Here is a 22,589-nt window from a genome sequence, read left to right as displayed (position 1 = left end):
TTTTCGGTTTTCCGTGAGTGATTCGTGGTAACGCCTACTTTAAACTTCAAAAATGATCTTCGCAAACCAATAGGTGACGTCACGGACGAGGCGTTGGCCATATTTTTTTACGGTCTATGATTACTGCTAATTAATGGGAGGTTTGGCAGCCGATCTGTAGTTAAGATCGCATACATTATATAGTACACATTTTACACAGTAACATTAGCTCAGTGTAGTTTTTGATACGCTTTAGATATGATTTGAACTAAGGTAATCTACAGGTTGTTTATTTTGCTTGTTATCAGAAATAAGGACTTTGTTATTATTGATTCTTTGCATAGTTTACTTGAAGTTACGTTTGTTTCACCAAAGCCGTTTGTTTATGTTGTTACTGCTGAAACGTCTGTACCAGTAACCCTTGAAACCTTTAAAAATGATTGATAACTTAATAAATTATTAATTTAAAGGAACAGTATGTAGGATTGTGGCCAAAACTGGTATTGCAATCACAAATCTTGTGGCTAAAACTGGTACTGCAATCACACAACTGGTGGCCAATACACAAAATGACAACATAAACATCAGTTGAGGGCTGCAACTCCACTTTTTAAATGACAATATCCTGGCCAGACCACTGTTGTCAGTGATAAAAGTATTTGAAATGAAAATTATTTCTTAATGTCTTGTGACATATCAGGGCCATTTTATGAATAATTGATATAAATTTCTTACATACTGTTCCTTTAATATTTATGTTATAATTTTTATTCTTGTCTCAAATATGTTTTCACTCCAAATATTTGCAGTCTTTTGTTATATGCATAGCTTTTATTGTCTCATTCATTTATTTTTTTCAATATGGTGAATATTGGCCTGTAGAATGAAGGCTCGTGCGCTGGAATGAGTTTCTCTCATATGTTGGCACAGATTTACGATCAAACTGAAATTTCATTACGACTGCCACCAGGCGTTGAACTCTCTCCCAATCGTGTCCAAATGTCGTGTGCAATGGAAAGGCGGCATAAATGTAGATAGGGAACAATTTGTTCCCATCACGTTTCCCTCCTCTATAAATCTGGAATTCAACTCTGGCAGGAGCATGATGGCAGTTTTGTCATGTTTGTAATGTGACCCTTTACTGTACATTCCACTGTATGCGTTTCCTCTTGTAATTACAGGGCAGGTGATGATATCCTGTTTTTGGAGCAATCAACATGATTATTCTGTCTTACAAAGTATCTTCAAAGAACTGTTGGAATAGTTAAATGATGTACAGTACAGTACTGTACGTATGTGTATTGTACAAATGTACACTTGGAATATATCACACATTTATATATCATGTGTTGAAAATAAATAATGAACACTTTGATCATTAATGGTTTTAAAACTTTAGTAATCCTTACTTTAGCAAATATTAAACCGTTGTGTAACGTTGGATCAGATCACATTGTGCAGTTTTGCACATCTTGAAATGTGTTAAGGCGTGATGAGAATTGTTGGTTTTTTTGGTATGCTGTTGACAGGAACTGTAGGGAGTTCAGACCGCTGCTTCTGACCTCACTGTTACCAACATTAACACAACTGCAGACTGCCGCTCCACATCTGTGGAACATATAGATGAGGTTTCGTAGCTGCTTTTAGGAAATCTTTACGGTGTCTACCTTAAAGCACAAGCTTCTGTTCTTAAACATTTCTCATCATAGAGCCTTTTTCTCTCATCTTTATCCAGAATCTGGGCATTTTTTTGCTAACTTGACTTACCGTATGAAAGCATTTGCGCACACAATCTTTTGCTGAAATAACATATTGATAGTTTCAGTGTAAGGGTGTGAATGAAAGGCATGCCCGGCACCTTCAACTCAAAGTCAAGGCTAACCTTTTTTATTGATTTCCTGCTGGTTGCTATGGTCATTGTGTAAAGAAAGCAACAGTGGTGCAGAAAAGACCGAGGTGAATGTCTGGCTGAAAGGGTAAAAAGACATAACACTCCGATTTTTTTTATCACCGCCATATAGGTTCGTTTTGTGTACCGAAACTGCTCTCGGCTATCGTCAACGGTGTGTCGTAGGCATGGGCCGGTATAAGATTCTGGCGGTATGATAACCTTTAGCAAAAATACCACGGTTTCACGGTGTTACGGTTTTGCCATTGCAACACTAAAATGTGTTATTTTTTAAATGCCAGATAAAAATAAAGCCTTTAAATTATAATATGCTATCAAAAAATATATAATATTTTTGTAATGTATATTAAATGTAAACATCAAATCAATCACATGACTTAATGATTTAATGAATTTTGTATAAACACAGCTCAAACCTTGGAGACGGTATCACAGAATATTTCAGTGGTTTTGAAACCTTGACTGTTTAAAACCTCGGTATACCTTGAAGACGGTAATCGGCCCATGCCTAGGTGTGTGTCACATTTGAAATCCATTATGTGGCCGAGCCGAAGCCCGGTGGCAGAAAGGAAACTGGTTTGTTTTTCCTGACTTGTTGGAACTTTGTTTGGTACATGGTCTTGATAACAGCCTATTTGCTGTACGAAAGAAAAAGACAAGGCTATCTGGTTGAAAAGGTCACCCAAGGTAATTTTGAGAGAGGATTCAAACAAAACCATATTTCATCTGGTTTATATGCAGTCTGAAACCTGAGGTCATGTTTTTAGCACAGCTGGAAGAAAGAAGCTTATCTTACCGTGGACAGACTTTGTTGTCGTTCACCGTGGAACTTTTCACAGATCTGACGAGGGTTATACGTCTTGTAATTTGCTGCTATTAGCAAACGCACCCGGATTGTTTGGTGAAGGGTGCGGCGCAAGTGGCTACTCTGAAATCTACTGGCAGTGAACAGGCATCATTTTGGGTGCGAGCTCCACCTCTTTAACGACAGTCTGGCTACGAGAGAAAATCCCACACTTTGATGTTCTTTCGGGGTGGCTGGGTTTTATGACATGTTATAACTAGATCAGAGTTGAAGTCAGCTCCGAGCACCCGCAGTAACATTATAACCGATGATTTGTTAGTAGACCAAATAAAGTCATGACGTCCAATGGAGTTATTTTTTCTACACAGCAAATCTTGTTTTCTTTCTAAATGCTGGAATAAATCAGTCTGCTGTAATGGCCTACTTACACTATTTGCATTTCTGTTTTCCAGTCCACATATTGTGTTCCTGTCTCAGAGCGTGTTAATGGGTGAGAAGAACCTCTGTGGGGCTAGACTGTGTCATGAGATTGCTCACTCCTGGTTCGGGCTGGCTATCGGGGCACGGGATTGGACAGAAGAATGGATCAGTGAAGGTTTTGCCACTTATTTAGAAGATGTCTTTTGGGCTCGGGTTCAGCAGGTACAAGCCTATACAGTAGTATATTTGGGCACCCTGAGTTTGTGTATTGATTGGGAGCCTTTTGCTTCTTTGTGAAGGGCAAAATGTCCCTAATATGAATGTTCACGTTTGCTTGCTTTGCATTCACACTCACTTCTTTTGTTATATTTGTCAGCTGGGTCGTAGAGAGGCTGAGGAACAGAAACAGTTGAAGGCACTGTTGCGCTGGAGGAGACTGAGCGATGAACTGCAGAACTCTGATGAAGAACTGCAGGTCCTCAGGTCTGGAAGGCCATACACTTATTCTCTCTCTCTCTCTCTCTCTCGCTCTCTCTCTCTCTCTCTCTCTCTCTCTCTCTCTCTCTCTCTCTCTCTTGCTACAAACTAATCATAATTTGTAGTTAGGCTACAGTCATGCATCTCTTTTAAGAAAGTATTAAGCAACATTACAAGGTATAGTACTGATAAAAAGAAGCTAAGCTATTTTGGGGTTGATATATTAATAGGGTTACCATCGTAATATGTTGGTTAGGGTATATTTGAAGAGTTTGGTTCCAAAACGCAATAAATTCATTTTGACATATTTTGGTAAAAATGTGTTTTCTATACCAAGAAAGTGACAAGATGAAAACCACTATTTTCTGTTACAAACATTCACATAGCATATTTAGGTTATAAAAACATTAAAAATTCAAATCCATAATTTGATTTTCAAAGATTTCTTATAAAAACTGATAATTTTGTCCACAAAATGCTATAAATCTTTGTCATTATATAAATTTGCATTCATCTTTGCCATGTTATATTCATTAAGTTGACTAGTGGTATACACTGATTTAAAAAAAAAAAAATGGGACTTACTTTGTCATATCAAGAACACTGTCATTGCTGCTATCTTCCTTGGGACATCGTCGGAGAAATTTTTTGACGGCGATCAGCTGTAAAATGTTTTGGTCCTGCTCGATTTTCGTTGACTTTGAGTAAAATAATGGAATGTTTTTCATTAGATCCCCTGGGGTCAATGTGTTAGCATGACAGAAGCAACAGCCAGCATTTTTCCTTCGCCTGTGTGCTCGAGTGGGTTACGTTTTTTCCCCGCCACAAAAAAACACCACAGGTTTATCAATGGCATCAGTATTATTTTGTTTTTGTTTGTTTGTTGATCACGAAGTACAAAGTAGAAGAGGAAAACTAGAATTCCGTGTGTATTCAACGCACCTCCATTGTTGTTTACAATGCGTGGAATGGTGCACTGTGATTCGTTGAGCAGATTTATTGCATTCTGCAGAGAAGAATGACTGGTGTGTATTGCGTTTTGGGGAAAAAAAACATGATAGAATAGCACGGCGGATATCGGATTTTGCATAAAATTAAGAATTTACTTTGTAATACTGACCTGATACAATATTGATTTTTGTGGTAACTAATTGTAAAAAAAAATGGCGTTTATCATGTTTTGGAACCAAACTCTTCATTTACAAACTCTTCATTTACCCCAAAGATATACTAAAAATGGCAGTTTTTCCTCTGCATTTTTGATTAGTTTTTTATAAAAGACATCAGCTTTGTCAAAACAATCTCTGTTCACACGGATCCATGAAAATAACTAACACTACAGTAATATGTGAGTAACATGTATGTACATGTTTGTATTTTGAAGTAAATTATGTTTATGCATTTTTGACCAGGTTAGTTGCTGTAATGATGTAACAAAGTTGAAATCGCTTTACTTGAAAGTTAAAGTGTAAACAACATTTAAAATAGTAAGTTGAAGTGACTTAAATGTAATTCAACTTTAAAATGTAAGTTTAAGCAAATTTTTAGCATTTTTTTTAACACTTTGCAAGGTCACATGATGTCTGAACACACATGCATTTTTACAGTTAATTTAAGAAAATCTATAAGGTTACTCCCGTAACCCTGGTTCCCTGAAATAACGGGAGTAAGCATTGCGTCAGTAGCTGATGCTATGGGAGGGGGGGCTCCTGTTTACACATAGTGTCGGCTACTGATGCAATGCGAAGTGAACCGTATTGAAAGGGAACCTAGGTTATTTTCAACCAAGCTTTGAATCAAAAAGGAACGAGCCCAGCATTTAGGCTGAAATTAACTCAGAAAATGTTTATATTTGACCCACCAATGGGTTAAAACAACCCAGTATTTTGAGTTGAAACAACCCAGCATGGTTTACATTACAACCCAGTGGCCGGGCCCGGGATTGTCCCTTTTTAACCCCATACAGTAAAAAATATATATTTTAACAAAATCTTACAATATCTTTCAAAATATACAAAACATGGCCAAAAATATATTTGTTGAAATATTTTGGAATATGTTTCTAAAAATATATTTTTTTCATTGATATATATTTTTGGCAATTTTTTTGTATATTTGAAATATATTTTTAAATAAATTCATATGTATATTTGAAATATATTTAAAAATAAATTCATTTTAAAGTTTTGAAAAGCTTTGATATTTCAATCCAAGGTTATATATTCACTTCGCAACGTAAGCAACGTAAGAAAAACTTTATTTATGTTACAAACATTTAAACAGTTTTAAATAGGATGACATTAAATATATTTTTTACTTCAAAAATATACTTTATAAAAATAACTTATTTAGCATATATTTCAAATATATTTTGGCAAAGAATATATTTTTGCCATGTGGGATGTAATATTAGAAATGTATTTTTAAATGTATGTTGATATATGAAGGTAAAAATAAATATATTTCCAAATTCAAAAATATATTCAATTAAGCATTACTTTCTACAAAATGTATTTAGCATATATTTTAAATAAATCAAGTTGAGGGACACGAAACAAAACTCACGATGGGAAAAACAGTTTTAGAAATAAAACAGACTAGACAGGACTGACTCTAACAAACAGAATTGATAAAAGGACTTGACAGGAACACGGACTGGTCTCAACCCAAACATGGACACGATCCGGGGAGACCTGACAGACGACACGAAGCACATGATTGGAAAACATATACAATAATACATAGTTCACATGCAGGACGCTAGACAACAGGACATTATACACAGGAACAAATCAAGAGGGAACAGTGGAAACTAATTAAACAATGATGGGATGATCTAAGAGGAGATGAGGGTGGCGGGGGCATAAACGAGACACGGAAGCACACAGCCCAAATAAAGGATATTTGCTATCACAGAAAACATGGGTACCGCCACATGACATGACTATGAATTACTATGACAGGATGGCAGGATCATGACAAACCCAGCATTTTAAGAATGTAGTTTACACGGATATGCTAACAGTATTGTTTTTAAAAACTTGCACTTTGAAACCCATTTTTAAAGTTTGCTTTTTCAGGCCCCCAAACAACATTGTTCTGTAAATGAACGGCCAAAACATAAAGCATTTTTCAGTGTCATGTAAATGGACCCCAATTAGAGCAGTAGATCTCAGGCTCAAATGAAGGAAATGGTGAATACTGTCTAATACAATCATACTGTATGAGAGAAAGAGCTGTATTTTATTATTGCCTGTGCTCGCTCAGCTGTGTGTGCAAAACACACATTAGACAGGGCACAATAAACATTATATCCATTGTAGTTTTGTGATGCTGATGTTGATAACATCTGAGCTGCTGTCCCACTACTGAGACCGGTTTATTTAGTAAATACATATAGAGGAACTTGTAATAATATATTCCGTTATCAGTTCAGTAATAATCTTTTAGGTGCCTTAGTGCATTAACACATCTAAAAATGATTAAAGAAAAGCCAAAGCAAAGCAATGTAGGTCATGCACTATAATGTGTAATCGACTGTTTCGGAAGCAATATATTACCACATATTGAAATACCATATGCAGTCTAATTTCCAGGTATGCTGAAGATTGATTTAAGAAAGCGCCTGAAATAGTTGACATTTATTTCAGTGGAGAAAAATTTTGAGCATGTCACTGCATGAGTAATATTTGGCATAAGACGTGATGCAATGTTCTCATATAAAGAGCACAATATGTGATAAGGTTATTAGGTTTTATGTAAGTCTCAGATAGGAGTAGAATACCTTATAGGAATGAGAAAATGAAAATGTGTATGTGTGTGTGTGATTTGATAAAGTGATAAAGCTTGTAAGGAATTCAGCTGTCACAATACCAGCATGTTTTAGGATCCGCACCTGAAGGTATGTGTTTGGCCCTTCATTCTCCGCGAGGACCCACACCCACTTTAATCTCAGGGATAAAGTGTTCTGACAGAACAGTGTGGATAAAATATGATTGTATTATGGATAAAACATGTATCATGTTTAGGATTTACATTATGCTTTTGACAGACACTTTATTCCAAGGCGACTTAGTGCATTACAAGCTACAGTATAGAGATTTTTTATGAGCACGTGTGTGGGTTTGAACTAAAGATTGTAAAAAATATGGACGTAGTGTTGGTGACGTCACCCATAGGTTTGAAAATGGGTAAAGAGGCGGGATGTGAGTGAAGCTGAGGTGACTGCTTGCTGAAACCACACCGAGCTAGCTCGACTGTAGTGACTGCAGTGGCAGTTCACCTGTCACTCAAGTGGCCATGCCATTAATTATGCAGAACATTAAGGCTTAATATAATTTAAACAGATGAGTTACAAAAAATTCACCCCCTCACCTCCCTCATAAAGGGCAAAATTAGCTACTTTGGTACCAGGCTGTAAACATATTTATTTCTGCTGTAAAGTTAGGGGTCTTAACATGATGGGTCTGTGTGATTCTGTGTTGGCTTCACGAAAGAGATCGAAAGGTTGCCCGTTGGTTTGAACCTATGACCTTTAGCATTGCTGTTGGCCATATACAGTAGCAACCAAATGCTAAAACTTATTTCAACACATAGAGTACTGTATAGTATAGTGTAACATAAAAAAGCCGTTCTTAACCCAGCCAATAAGAGTGAACACAGGGTGGGTGTCAGTGATTCTCATTGATTGTGACATACTGCCCACTAGTTCTCAAGAGTATCTGTTTATTTGTTTGTCTATCTATGCATTCATCCGGAAGAGAAGGTCGCCTATTGTGTTCAATGAAAACCTGTCACACATTTCATTGGACACCTTTGGGCACTTCCACAAAGACACGCACACCCTGTGTGACCGGGAGAAATACTGTGTGCTTTTAAAAGGAGCTCCTCCTTATCACTCCCATACAGAGAGAGGGAGGAAGACGTTGTGCGTTATTTTTGGAGGAAAACCAAATGTGAGCATCAATAATGTACAAGCGATGCGAGTGTCCTAAATACAGAGGGAAACTCATAGGCAGCCCAGGAGCTGTATTCGCGTTTACCTGTTTACATTGACATGTATTTTAGGAAATCTGGAAAGGGTTCGAAATGCTTTAGTGATATGAGGATCATCATGTTTGGAAATATATTTAGCTATCAACTACAGTTCCAATGCCTTAGTAACCATCCAAAACACCCTAGCAACCACATAGCAACCTAAGGTACTACAATTCAATGATGACATCGAACACAGGGACACTCCACTGTTTTTGAAAATATGCTAATTTTCCAGCTCCCATAGAGTTAAACAATTGATTTTTGCCGTTTTGGAATCCATTCAGCCGATCTCCGGGTCTGGCGGTACCACGTTTAGCATAGCTTAGCATAATCCATTGAATCTGATTAGACCATTAGCATCGCACTCAAAAATAACCAAAGAGTTTCGATATTACACAGAGCCTGAAAATAGTCCCTGGCTATTGAAAGTTGCCAAGGGGACTATTTTCAGGTGCTGCGTAATATCATTGCGCCTGCTGCAGCTATGGTACGACAGCAAAGTCCTTAATTATTACGCCAGCATAAGAGGATACTTCATAGTCATATCAACCAAGAAAATCGCAACTTTTAATTTTCCGTTTGTCTTAGTACAAGATGTAACTACAGAAGAGTCAAGTTTTAAATAGGAAAAATATCAAAACTCTTTGGTTATTTTTGAGCACGATGCTAATGGTCTAATCAGATTCAATGGATTATGCTAAGCTATGCTAAAAGTGGTAGCTCCAGACCTGGAGATCGGCTGAATGGATTTCAAAACAGTAAAAATCAAATGCTGGAAAATTAGCATATTTTCAAAATTTTACATCAAGCACTGTGCCTGTGAGTTTTCAAAACAATCTCATGGCAATTTGTACGTATTTTACGAGGTAATTTTTTTTTTTATTATAATCATACATTCTCATACAAATTCGTAACAAAATACGTACAATCTCCTGTAAGATCAGGCTATAGTTTTGCATGGATAACCATCACTCATATTTTTCCGAAATCTAGATATGTTTTTCCTGGATACTCTGTTTTTCTCCTCTCTATGGACTATACCACCATACAAGGTAAATCATCTGTCCCTCTTCCCAGATCTTCCTGTATTTCACATAGGAATTTGACAGTGTAGACCTGCACTAGGGGTTCGTGTGCTCAAACAGATAAGACATTAGAGGTAGGTTTATCACTATCAGATCTGTGTTGACACAAACAAACAAAAAGACTGGAAAATGATGAGACTGATGGCTGGAAAAATGCCGTACAATACTATCATTCCCACCTCCTACATGCTTTCATAGATCCATGTTCATTTGTCTGCTCAGAAAAAAAATACAATGTGGAAAAAATAGCTGTTGTCTGGGTCAGCGGCGCCTGAGTATTGAACCAATTTTTACAAGAACCTTTTATTGGCAAGATCGGTTAATCTCTCTCGAAGATCAATAGATTTTAACCGAGGTCGTCATCTCACGCTGGAATGGCCAGCACTCAAAGCTCTGTTTGTCTCTCAGAATCTCAAACAGAAAGGAAAGGAAAAGATCCATCATTTGTTATCCGTGACTGTCTATTCACTCTGATGCTTAGAAACATGAAAAGGTGTGTCCTGGAGACCTATAAATATTTTATCTAAATTTATCATAGTTCATGTTATGATTAACTTGCTATTAACTGGTAAAGCTAATTTACAATGAACCGACAATCTTCTTTTAAAATCAAATTTGCACCAATGTATGCGTTTTTGGCATGTTAGTCGGATCGCTGCGAATGAGCTTTTAAAAACACACACACACTTTTTTTTGTAACTTAACGTAATTATAAGCTACTCTTAATGTGCACTTATGTACTGCTGGTTGCTAAGAGCCATAAAAATGCAGCATTACTGTAATCTATGGGGCTGTAGACAGAGCAGCTATCAGGGACATAATGGTTTTGCGATTGCAATGCTTATACATTTAGTAAACAGTTAAGCCTTAATATGCTGATGTCAGTAAAATCCTACCCAGTGGATGCAGCACTTCAGGCCAGTGTGATTTGTGTGCATGCGTGTTGATGTGCATTTGTGTGTTTGCACCACAGGCCCAATAAGGAGAACACAGGGAAAGTGAGTGAGTCTGGTGCTTCAACGGTCAAACATGCCCTCAACCCAGGAAAACCTTTCATGCAAGTTCACTATCTGAAGGTAGAAACGCAGGTCAGATTCCTCTGAGACATCTGGAAGGTTTTTGGGTCTGTAGTTTAGTTCTCTTTTTCTTTCTCAGGGATACTTCCTACTAAAGTTTCTGGCTGATCAGGTTGGCGAGGAAAAGTTTCTTCTGTTCTTCAAAGCGTTCGTGAGAAAGTACCATGGAAAGCTCATTCTCTCTCAGGTGAGCCGTCCATTAATTTAACCAGAACGCAAATGTTGCCGTTGGACGGCGCGTGCATATTTGGCGGATATTTCAATCTCACCACCATTCCATCAGCTTGTGTCAGTGAAGGAATGCAGCAATTCCTGCGAAGATGTGTTGTGTACCTTGACTTGATACGGAGCTTTTTGATACATAGTTGTATTAGTAGGAGACTGGCGTAAAAAAAATTTTTTTTTGTATTTTAATTTATTTGTATGTTTTTTGTGCAAGTTTGCTTTCCCAACCTTTTCTGAATCAAATCAAAGAAGTGCAACAGATAAAGCTTAATATATTCAGTAATAAAACAATTTATGGATGAATCTCATGCACAGATGTCGCAGTGTGAGTTGTATGAGACTAAGGCCTCGTACACACTGCAAACATTCAGGAGTGACAACCGCATTTAAATGCGGGAGTGAATCCCTTAAATGTTTTTTACATGTCTGTAAGGAACAAGACTCACTCCCAAAAATGTGATGGTTGACACAGAGATAACCATAGCAACGTTCTGCCGTCTCGCGTGCTTATCACTGACAGCTTTGACCAAAATAATTTAACAGCATTATGTTTCGCAACAAACCTCCGTCTGCACCGCGCATACAGAAGACTTTCCCCCTTCTAGGCATTTATTTTTTCAGAAGAGAGATCTGCTATGTCAATGATGCACTTTTAAACACTTTTTTAACTACCAGTTGTTCAGTTCGGATATGTACACACTATGCAGAGTTTCTGTAAATGCGGTTGTCACTACCTGCATTTTGCGGGAGTTAATTCGGTTGTAGAATGCGGTTGTCAATTTGGAAATTATGTGTGTGTTTAAAAGCATTAAAAGGTGAAGTGACAACGAATTAATATGCAGTGTGTACGGGACCTATGTCTTGCGCTGTGGCTGTTCTGTAGATTTTCTTGAATTAATCATATTATGAAAAAATCATATTTTTAACATTAATATTTTGCTCTTCTTTTGGTTTAACAAAGTACCACTAAAGTCTTAGATGCCCTCCGTGTACTGTCTTTGATATACAATATACATGTAGTGTATACTGCTCTCCATTCATATTCTGTCTCTTGCAGGATTTTCTGCACATGCTCCTGGACACTTTTCCTGCAGTGATCAGGTAGGAATGAATTGTGTCAACACTGGCTGTCTGAAGTGTGTGCTCTTTAGTTGCTCAATGAAGCACATCTCCTTAGCTGCTCTGCTCTTATTATTATTATTATTACGGTGGAGGAATATGATCATAGACTCGAAGGTATTTTGCTAAACCAGACCATACAGGCGTCTTTCTTCTCAAATGATTTTTCCACTGGCATTTTTCCTCAGACTTGTCCATCGTTGTGTTTTCTTTTTCTCTTTCCACTCTCATCACTTAGGTTGACAATATTGTTGTTAACTTTCAAAAGAAGGGTTTGAAATATGAAGATGCTTCTTTGCTCTTCAAAATATTTTAGTGCTTTCTGGCTAGTCTGGAGCAGATCTGCTATGTTTATATAATTGGGAGAATCCAAACAGCTTTATATTGAGCTTAGTTTTCCAATGTATTTGGCTTTTTGAAAGAAAACAACAGCATGCAACAACTTTCACATTGCAGATTCTTTTATCTTTGTTTTGTCTCATTCTCTTTTCGTCCTCTACTGTTTATCTCCTGTTTCGTGTCTTCGGTTTTTTGTGTTGTCCCGATATCCTCACTAAGGTCTGGCCACCGGCTGATGATTGATTAAATTACATTAAACTGAAAGGTAAGGGCGTTCAATATTTGTGTCTGCTGCTCCGAAGTGTAAACATTCATGGCGGCACAACTCTAGAAGGGCAGATTGATGTGGTGAAACAATCACAGATGGGCCTCTTTGCGTCAGATCAAAGACAGATCAATGCCTCCATGGCATCCGTTCCTCCTACACCACCTCCCAGTTAAGGAAGTCCATGACAGGTTATGTTAATGTGTGCTTGACTTGGTTCAGAGATAAATGCTTTAGTTGATTTAAGGTCTTCTTTTCCCCCAAATTCCAAATCTCTGGAAAAACTACTGTATCTTCGGGCACACTCATATTATACTGTACCTAACTCAACCAAACCGTGCACAAGTGCGTTGTCCCGCCTTCCTACTCCTACGGAAGCATGCACTCACACTGTACTTTGACTGATCCGAACCTGGGAACGCTTTCGTCATTAGGATGCGATTGTTTTAAAGAAAGCAGGAAGTGAAGCACTGTCTTAACACTGGAACCCATCGTAATATTAAGTCTGTGTCATTTGGTGCACAATGACACACAGCCCTCTCACATGCCAATCGTATTGCTTAGTTGATCTGTCACGTGTGCAGCTGCTGCGCGCATCAGAAGGTTTTTATGAAGGCAGATGAAGGTGATTGGTCACGCAATTGATGTTTCTTTTAAACCACGCTCTGGTGCGTTTTGCGATCACACTGCGGTTCGGTTGGGATAATGTAAGCGTCCTTATGTATAATACTAATTATGAGGGGTGCTTGCTGCACTTTTTCTGAGCACTTATCCATGTATGTGGCGAATAATAAAATGGCTAAAAATACACATAAGACTCACTTTTGAAAAAGGGAAACCCAAGCTATATGTTTAAACAAGATTGTAATAGAGATTCAGTGGTAGACTCTTTCAACTTGAGAAGCCACCTATGGTAACAACCACCCAGCACACACTAGCAACCACAATAGTTACTATTTCTGAAAAAAGCCTAGAAAGGACACTAATTGTACCTGCTGTGTTGATTGTATCTTAAGATGGTTTACATCCTTCTAATCAAAAGAATTAGCAGAAGTCAGCTTTCCAAAGATATGTGATATTTTTAGATTTTTTGTTTGGAGTTTTTGTATATCATGAAGTTTAGTGTCAAATAATGCAATGTTCTGCCCACAATACATTGGGTCTTTAAGAGGTTAACACATGACGACCACTCACATCACCCTTGCTTAGTAGAATAGTTTTGCAAAACCTAAACTAAAGGTGACTACACTGAAGATGCTGAAATATGTCAAGGATTTATTTTGGATTTTTTAGTTGGGGGGGGGTCTAAAGCTATTTTATGCATTCTGACTTATTAAATAGTTAAATTCCTCATGTTAAAGGACAAGTTCGGTATTTTACACTTAAAGCCCTTTCAGATTGTTTATGATGAAATAGAACGGTTTTGACTGAAATTTCGACATATAATGCTGGCCCGAGAATTTTCGTGTGTTTCTTGTTTCACCTCCCACCTCTACAATGGGTCTATAGGTGCACAGGAACAATCCTTCCTAAAATGCATTAAACTTTCATTTACAAAGACATGAAACTTACCGAGTGGTCAGGGGTGTTCACTGATAAGCCCACACAAAAATCGCTGCAAAAGACGCATTCCAACAGGTTTTATCGTAGTTTTGTCCAACTCCATTGACTTGTATTAGATATGCTGTGAGGTACGGTATTACTCCGTGGCGAGAACCCGTTTGTATTCTTGCAATTGGCAAAGACGGATTATCGCCACCAACTGGGCTGGAGTGTCTATTATTCAAGCTCTAAGCGGAAGAATATACGGGTGTGAGGCGTTTGGAAAAATAGTTCCACAAGTTTACAACGAATGCTAAAACACCTGTTGGAAAGCATCTTTAGCAGCGATTTTTGTGGGAGCATATCAGTGAACACCCCTGACCACTCGGTGAGTTTCACGTCTTTGTAAACGAAAGTTTAATGCATTTTAGGAAGGATTGTTCCAGTGCACCTATACATCCATTGTAGAGGTGGGAGGTGAAAAACAAACACCCGAAAATTCTCGGGGCAGCGGCATATGTCGAAAAACAGGGCTTTAAGTGTAAAATGCCAAACTTGTCCTTTAAACACAGGCAAAGTGTCTAAAAAGTACTTGACAGAGTATTTCTGTGTTAAATGCACAGAAAGTTTTTTTTTAACATGACATATTCATCGATAACAATCTTGCTTGGATTCTTTTATGGGCAGTTTCAGTGCAGGAAGTACAGTGGATGTCCATACATGGGCACTTCACCTGGAATAATCACCAGAGAAGTGCGTTTTGGTTTGTGTGGGAAATTTAAGCTTGTTCAGCTTTCCAATAAACTCAGCATTCGACCTCGGCGTAACATCATCATTTCTGACTACCCCCCTCACTTAAGCTTCCGTCAATATTACTGCGCCCGAGGTCGAAGTGCTGCAAACTAAGTGCTCTTCCGCCATACAATATAGTTCTCTTTTTTTATCCGCTTTAATTCCCCACATTTGTGCCACCATACTTACTCGTGTAACTACTCATGTAACAGTCTTTAAATATGGAAAACATGGAAGTGTTTGGTGGCTTCTAAATTAATTGGATCCTAAGGAATGAATGGGGCTAGGCTAAATGCTAACACATTCACGACCACTGTGCAAAGATGAAGTGCACGCATTGAAAAAAGATTAACATGTATTAATTTGTCTAAGTTGAGGTAAGAACATAGTAAAATATTTGAAAAACGGTGGTGTTTTCCTTTAAGAATACTTATCCTGCATGATTTTATTAAAATTATGTTAACTGTAGTAACTGTATTACTGAAATACTGCAGAATTATACTAAATAATCTGGTAATTTGCTTAATTTTCATAGTGCAGTATCCATGATCACATACAGTACAGAATTTAATGCAGCATGCTTTCGAATGATGTTCTTTCATTATAAATGATCTCTGAGTGACCTATAAGTTATTCATTGGGTATTATTGCATGAATAATCATCCCAGGAGCTCATTCAGATGTACTATACTTTTCAGTGTACTTCACAGCATCTTCCTATTAGTGTTCATGCTTCATTAAACCAACCTCAATGTAGATCGAGCCTCTCTTTTATTTGACACATACTCAAATAACGTCACGGCCTGTTTTTTCAGCAATCAGTGAACTCAGTGATTTGTTCTGACACCAAGGGTTTTTCCCTCTTTAATACCTGGGTGGAAAGTCCAGCCTTTCTTTTGTCATCACCTAAATGCGCTCGACTGCCGTGTCAAAGGGCCAGAAGTGTCGCAGAAGCACTGTTCCTGCCCGAGACAGTCCATTAGTTGATTATATGTGGTTTGTGTGTGTGTGCGCGTGTCTGCGCTTTCGCAAGTTAACAAGATTGATTTGCAGTGAGTGGTGAATGACTTCAATTACAGCCAGAGAAATATGGGTGTGCGAGTGTGGGTGCAAGGAAAGCAAATGGGTACACTATTATTCAGTACACATACATTACATGTACTCTTCCTGTTATTTAAGGTTAGTTTAAATTTGAAAGACGTTGGTTGAACAGCACACAAAATGAAATGCCAAGACCTTGATCTTTGCCAGTAATTGCATTTACATTATGCATTTACCAGATGCCATTTACAGTGCATACACGGTATAGCTTAAATCAGTTTGTGTGTTCCTCTAAATCATGACCTTGGCATGGCTAGCACCATGCTTTACCTGTTAAGATACAGAAACTGTGCTGTTGCTAAATGTATGACTCTCTTTTTCAGTCGAGGCATCACACTTGAAACCATCTTTTCAGAGTGGCTTGATACACCCGAAATGCCAAAGGTAAGAATATGAAAGCCAAAATCTATTTTCAGCCATTTGCTTATTATAAGTACTGTATGATTATGCAGAATGAATAAATGCAGGCTTGTTATGTAACAAGTAAAGGGTGTTTTGCTCGTCCCTCTCATGCCTATCATTCAGAATGTAAAATCGTTTCTTTATGCGTGCACACAGATAACTAAAATGACACGAATGAACATCCATTTACCTTCTCAGACATTTCTAAGTGGAAGACTTATACAGTATGATACCATAAAATCTTCTGCATCTGGTGTCGAGTATGGTTTATTGTGAAATTGAATCATTATTGTACAGTTTGGAATGAGATTTACCCTGGTAAGAGCAGTAATGTTTCCTGCTAACCCTTTTAAAACTGCTTGTGGAAAATGTTTTCCATCTATACTATGGAATTTTCGAAACATCTTCATGTTAGGGATTATGGTGCTTTATGACACAATCTTGCATCTTGACAACCAGAGCGGACCACAAAATGTTCATCCATTCTGAACTTATATCTGAAAGAAATGATTTAAAACATTAATCTTTGTCTATTCCACCACACCAAATCCATGTCACAGTTTTGTGCGTGATTTAGCTTCAATTGCCAGACTGCCAGGCAGTGACATTTTTATTAAACCTCTTCGATCTAATGACACGTGGCTGCTAAAACCAGCACTGGAACTTTTGGGATAAAAACCCTGTTTTCTTTTTCCTGTTTGAAGCTATTACTTTGCATTTAAAAATATGTTCTCAAACTTTCTTCTAAATAAATAATGGCAGGAAATAGTTGAGCCCCACAATAAACAATCGCAACCCCGCACACACATACAGTACAGTGCAGAAAAATGAGATGGGAAAGAATTTTTCTTTCTCATCATGCTGTTTTTAGATGGTATTGAAGTGAACATAATAAGTAAATGTGTATTTTGAGGTACATTTAGTAGCTTGATCAACAAAGTTGTCTGTCCTCTGTTGACGCATTTCCTGCTGAAATGGGAAACGGCCAAATAACAGTTAAAAACCCAATGCACTGTAGTTACATCACACACAACCATAAGATAGAGAGCATTTGATTGGACCAATCAAAATAGTTATTAACAGTTTTCTTCTGTAAATTTAAATCTTATATCTGCTACGATTGCAAAACTACCATTTAGGTGACTTTATTACCCATCTAATTTTATAGGATCTTTTAAGGGAAATCTGAATCTCAGATTTGGAGATACATAAACCAGACGTGTGTGTGTGTGTGTGTGTGTATATGTAAACTTGAATGCAACTAGTGTTGGGTGTATCATATTAGTAACTAGTCACTGTAGTTAAATTACTTGAAATTACTTTTCTCTGAGAAAAGTACATTAAGGGATTACTCTTGTACTGTAAACACTGTATAACAATCCTCTGTAAAATAAAATACAATTTTAAATCTTAAAGAGCACATATTTCATTGCTAAAAACTTTATTTTGTGTATTTTATATTAGGGATGCATAACGATTAATCGCGATTAATCTATAGCAGAATAAAAGTTTTTGTTTACATCATATATGTGTGTGAACTGTGTATAATAATTATGGATATATAAATATGCACACATGCATAAATATATATATTTATATATTAAGTATTTATATATAATCTAAATTATACATACTGTGAATATACAGTATACAATGTATATAAACATGTAAACATTTCTTAAATATATACATGCATGTGTGTGCATTTATCTATACAAAGTCATTATACACAGTTCACACACATATGGGCCCTATTTTAACGATCTAAAACGCAAGTGCGAAGCGCAATGCGCAAGTGAGTTTGTGGGTGGATCTTGGGCGCCGTTGCTATTTTCCCGGCGTGAGAAATAACTCTTGCGCCGGGCGCAAATCAATAAGGGGTTGGTCTGAAGTAGGTTCATTATTCATAGGTGTGGTTTGGGCGTAACGTCAAATAAACCAATCAGAACGCTATCCAACATTCCCTTTAATCGCAAGGGCGCAAGTTCCATGGCGGGTTGCTATTATTATGACGGATTTACCAGGCGCACGCCAGGAGCGGTTCACAGCCGAGGAGACCGACGTTCTTGTAAGAGCAGACAAAGACAGAGAAGTTGTTTTGTATGGGGATAGGAGAAACCCGCCCAAATCAGCGTCGGTTAAACAGGCGTGAGAGGAAATAGCCACAGTCTCATCAGCTGGCATCCCCATCATTGCGCCAAGCGCTACAATGATGTCAGGAGACGGGGGAATCCCAAGCTTGCCAGCATAAATCGGGCACGCCGTGTAACGGGAGGTGGATCTGCCTCAGGACCTGACGCCAGCAGAGGACATCGCTGCGTCCACCCTCACCGCTGAAAGGGTTTGGGGGCTTTAAAATCGGACCCAAGAAACGCAAGCAAGGTCCAACCCCAAAGTACACTTACAAATCAAGTTCATATACATTAAGGTTTCTTAAGAAAATATTTTAATTGTTATTTGCATGAGAATTTTTTAACGCAGCCACACAATAAATAAAAACTATCACCACAATGTTCACCACTATGATTCCCCTTATCTCATGTGTTAATATTTTTTATTGTAACAATTTATGATTTGCAAAAATAACTGTTGCATATGTGTAGATTAGATAAGCAAAGTGTGTGCGTGTTGTACATTATGGTCAAGCATGTGCCCTTAAAATAGCATAATGAACCACGCGCAACGCACCACTGACTTTAGACTAGTTTTTTTGGTCAGTGGCGCAATTGTTTTTTGAAACTGCAAAATAGCATCAGGGATGGTTTGCACCGCAACACGCCTCCTTTTTTGCGCTGAACGGCCCAGGGAGTCCAAGTTCATTCCCTAGTTTGCCGACGTGCGTCTGTGGAGGGAAAAATCCGCTCTGCGCCGGTGCAAAATACGAATGATACGTGCGTCACTGACAAAGTCAATTGCGCTGGGTGCAAGATAGGGCCCATGATGTAAAACAAAAACTTTTATTTTGCTATAGATTAATCGTGATTAATTGTTATTTATCCCTATTTTGTATAATACAATGTGTTTGTGTGGTTTATGGTTAAAAAACACATTATTTTCCACATACCGTACATTTTTGTAGCTCCAGATTTCACTCTCTTCCTGAAACGCATGGATTTGAAAAGCACTGTGTCCTTGATTGGCTAGCTAATCTTTACGTTGTGATTGGCCTGAATACCTCTGACGTCAGCCGGAAATGTGACGCTCCTTACCATGTTTGAAAGATTCGCTCACAATGCAATGCTAACAGGAGTTAATTTACATCCTGGGAGGAGTTGGAGGAATTATGATAATGTCGGTCTTCTCTACATCACCAATCCCAGGAAGTAAACTGTTGCCTACAATCCGTGTGTTTGTTGTAGTCCAAGAAAAGTATGTGGAAACAATAACTCGCGTCATTGTTTACTTTGGGGTTTGTACCTTTTGCATATCGTTAACATGTACTAATACATACTTACACACAAAAGGAAATTTAAAAACGCTAATCAGACAATAGGTGCTCTTTAAATGATATTTAAAAACCATGAAGGCGCATTCTCTCGCTAATCTCAAAGTATTGTAGTACAAGTGTTTGCTTGTAGATGCCCCCCAACACAGACGTGACACTCTGCCTATGTGCGTAACACAAATGCTTTTAAGAAAATGTAATTATTGATTCATTTAAATATAATGAATGATGTAATTAATAATAATTACTTTTTAAACAAAAGAAAGGAAAGAATGTAAAATGTGATTATTTGCCATTATTTTGCATGCATTTATAGCATGTATTTGATAAACTGCATTACCTTAAACTTTTAAAAATACTTATACAACAGTCTTAAACAATGCCGAAATAGCATTAATGAATTAACCTGTTGCCTTGGTACCTTGGTAACCAAACTGAAAATAGCGGTGTGGTTACATAAAAATTTACTTTTTTTCCTCTCGATATTATGCGCATTGATAAATCATGTACAGTAAGACCAACAGCATGTATTAAGAAAGTACAGAGCCAATATTGATTTAATGTTGACTGGACCCAGTAGCAGATAATATAAAAAGCATCAGAAGTTTAAACAGGGAAATGTGAGAACAGTTAGCACGTCTATCATCGTAAAAAGCAGCCACCGCCAACTCATAAGCAGCACCCTGCTGTTAACTGTTCAATACCAATTTAGTTCTGAGCATACTGTGTTTAGGAGAGTATACAGACATGCTAATTCACAAAAATTACATTTACCGTACATAGTGACAGTGCGTGCATACACAAGAGGTTGTGTGTGTGTGTGTTTGTTGCGTACTTTACGAGTTTGGCTGAAAGAGGGGGCTGATTGCAGTGTCTCGCAAGCGTACAAAGGCCTTGCTGTGCCAGGAATGAGCCAAGCAATCTGGGCCGTAAAACAGCTATGTGTGGTATCTAAGTTAACAATGGCAGTTTGCAGCTTGAGAGTCAAATTCTGCTCTGCCCACTCTGCTTTCCCAAAAGTGAACAACAGTCACGAAAGACACAAACAGACACGTACACATCTGTATGGAGATGAGCAGAAATACAATTAATCTCTTTAACTTTTAAAAAAAGCTGATAAAAGAATCATTCACATAGAAGCCAGTGTATTTAATTTATCGACATTGAAATGTCGAGCATTGTCGTGAGCAGTATTGGGGAAAGTTACTTTTAAAAGTAATGCATTACAATATTAAGTCACTCCCAAAAAAGTAACTAATTGCATTAATTCGTTACTTTTCATGTAAAGTAATGCTTACGTTACTTTTTAGTTACTTTTCTCGGCTGATGCTTGATCTTTTTAAGGCCTTGCAGGTGTTTTTTATGACTGAAAAGTTCTACATTCAGAAATTGCATATTTCAACACAAAAAATGTCGAGCTCTGGCATGCCATCTCAGTTTTTCACTCAAACTGTACCCACACAAGCGTGTACGCATAGAGTGCATAATGTGACTACGTTAATTTTTTTTAAATCAAAGTAATTAAACTAAAAAAGTAACTTGCATTACTTTTTTGAAAAAGTAACTCAAATATTAATGTGTACATTTAAAAAGTATGCATTACTATATTCGTTACTTCAGAATATTATTACGTAATGCACTACCTTCAACACTGGTCATGAGCTTGTAATGTCTGCACATCATGTTTCTGTTTTGTTGAAGTTTGACTGGATTATTTCGTCAAAGTACAGCGAGAGCGATTCATAAGTGCTGTTTTTGACTCGTTCTCCTTATACCTCCTTATAATGTCGACAACACCTGCTAGTGCTGTTCCTAGAATTTATAAAAATGTCACCGGCCAACTGCCGACCTTTTCATATATTCGCCAGTGCTGAATTTTGTGTACAAGCGTAAGACACCAAAAAAGAAAGTTGCACAGATGTAGAAACACAAAATATTATGGATTGTTTTAGGAGCAACTGATGCACAATCAACATCCATAGTCTTTAACAAATGTAAAAGTCTAAAACGCTAAAAATGCAAAGTTACTTTTAACTCAGCATTGGGTCAAAAAGGGACAAGCCCAACCTATTACTACAGTTTTAAAAAAACATGGTTACTGTAGTAAAAACCATGGTTACCAAAAAATAACCATGAATTTGACAACCATGGTTTTCAAAAACCATTGTTAAACCAAACAATGGTTTTGCTATAGTAATCAATACACCAAAAAAACATGGTTACTGCACATTTAAGGGTTGCAATCTAACCTATGCTGGATTGTTTCAACCCATCGTTGGGTCAAATTTAAACATTTTCTGGGTTAATTTAACCCAACTGTTAGGTTTGTCCCTGTTTGACCCAACATATCCCAGCATTTTTAGAGTTTAACCAAGTATTTTTGACACCATTATAGAATGCTTTGTTTCAAATGCATCAGAGTTTAATGTAAATGCAACAGTATGGTGTTTGCATATAAAAACGGTTTTATGGTCCAATATATTGCTATCTGATAAACCTTGATCACCAATAGTACATTTTTTGCAAGTAGTATTGACAGTAGTGGTATATAAATAAAAATGACTCAGCATT

General features: G+C 37.4%; 1 protein-coding gene across 1 annotated transcript in view; it reads left to right on the top strand.

Moving 5' to 3' along the window:
- The window catches only part of aopep (aminopeptidase O (putative)), a 91,979-nt gene that overhangs the window by 17,036 nt on the left and 52,354 nt on the right, over positions 1-22,589 (top strand). The window contains exons 6-11 of the mRNA XM_065247207.2: positions 3,146-3,335; positions 3,490-3,596; positions 10,686-10,788; positions 10,868-10,975; positions 12,071-12,114; positions 16,495-16,555. Of these exons, the coding sequence (XP_065103279.1) occupies positions 3,146-3,335; positions 3,490-3,596; positions 10,686-10,788; positions 10,868-10,975; positions 12,071-12,114; positions 16,495-16,555 (613 nt within the window). The remainder of the gene's footprint in view (positions 1-3,145; positions 3,336-3,489; positions 3,597-10,685; positions 10,789-10,867; positions 10,976-12,070; positions 12,115-16,494; positions 16,556-22,589) is intronic.

Source organism: Paramisgurnus dabryanus, chromosome 11 (genome assembly GCF_030506205.2).
Source record: "Paramisgurnus dabryanus chromosome 11, PD_genome_1.1, whole genome shotgun sequence".
NCBI lineage: Eukaryota > Metazoa > Chordata > Actinopteri > Cypriniformes > Cobitidae > Paramisgurnus > Paramisgurnus dabryanus.
This window is presented reverse-complemented; position numbering and strand designations above follow the sequence as displayed.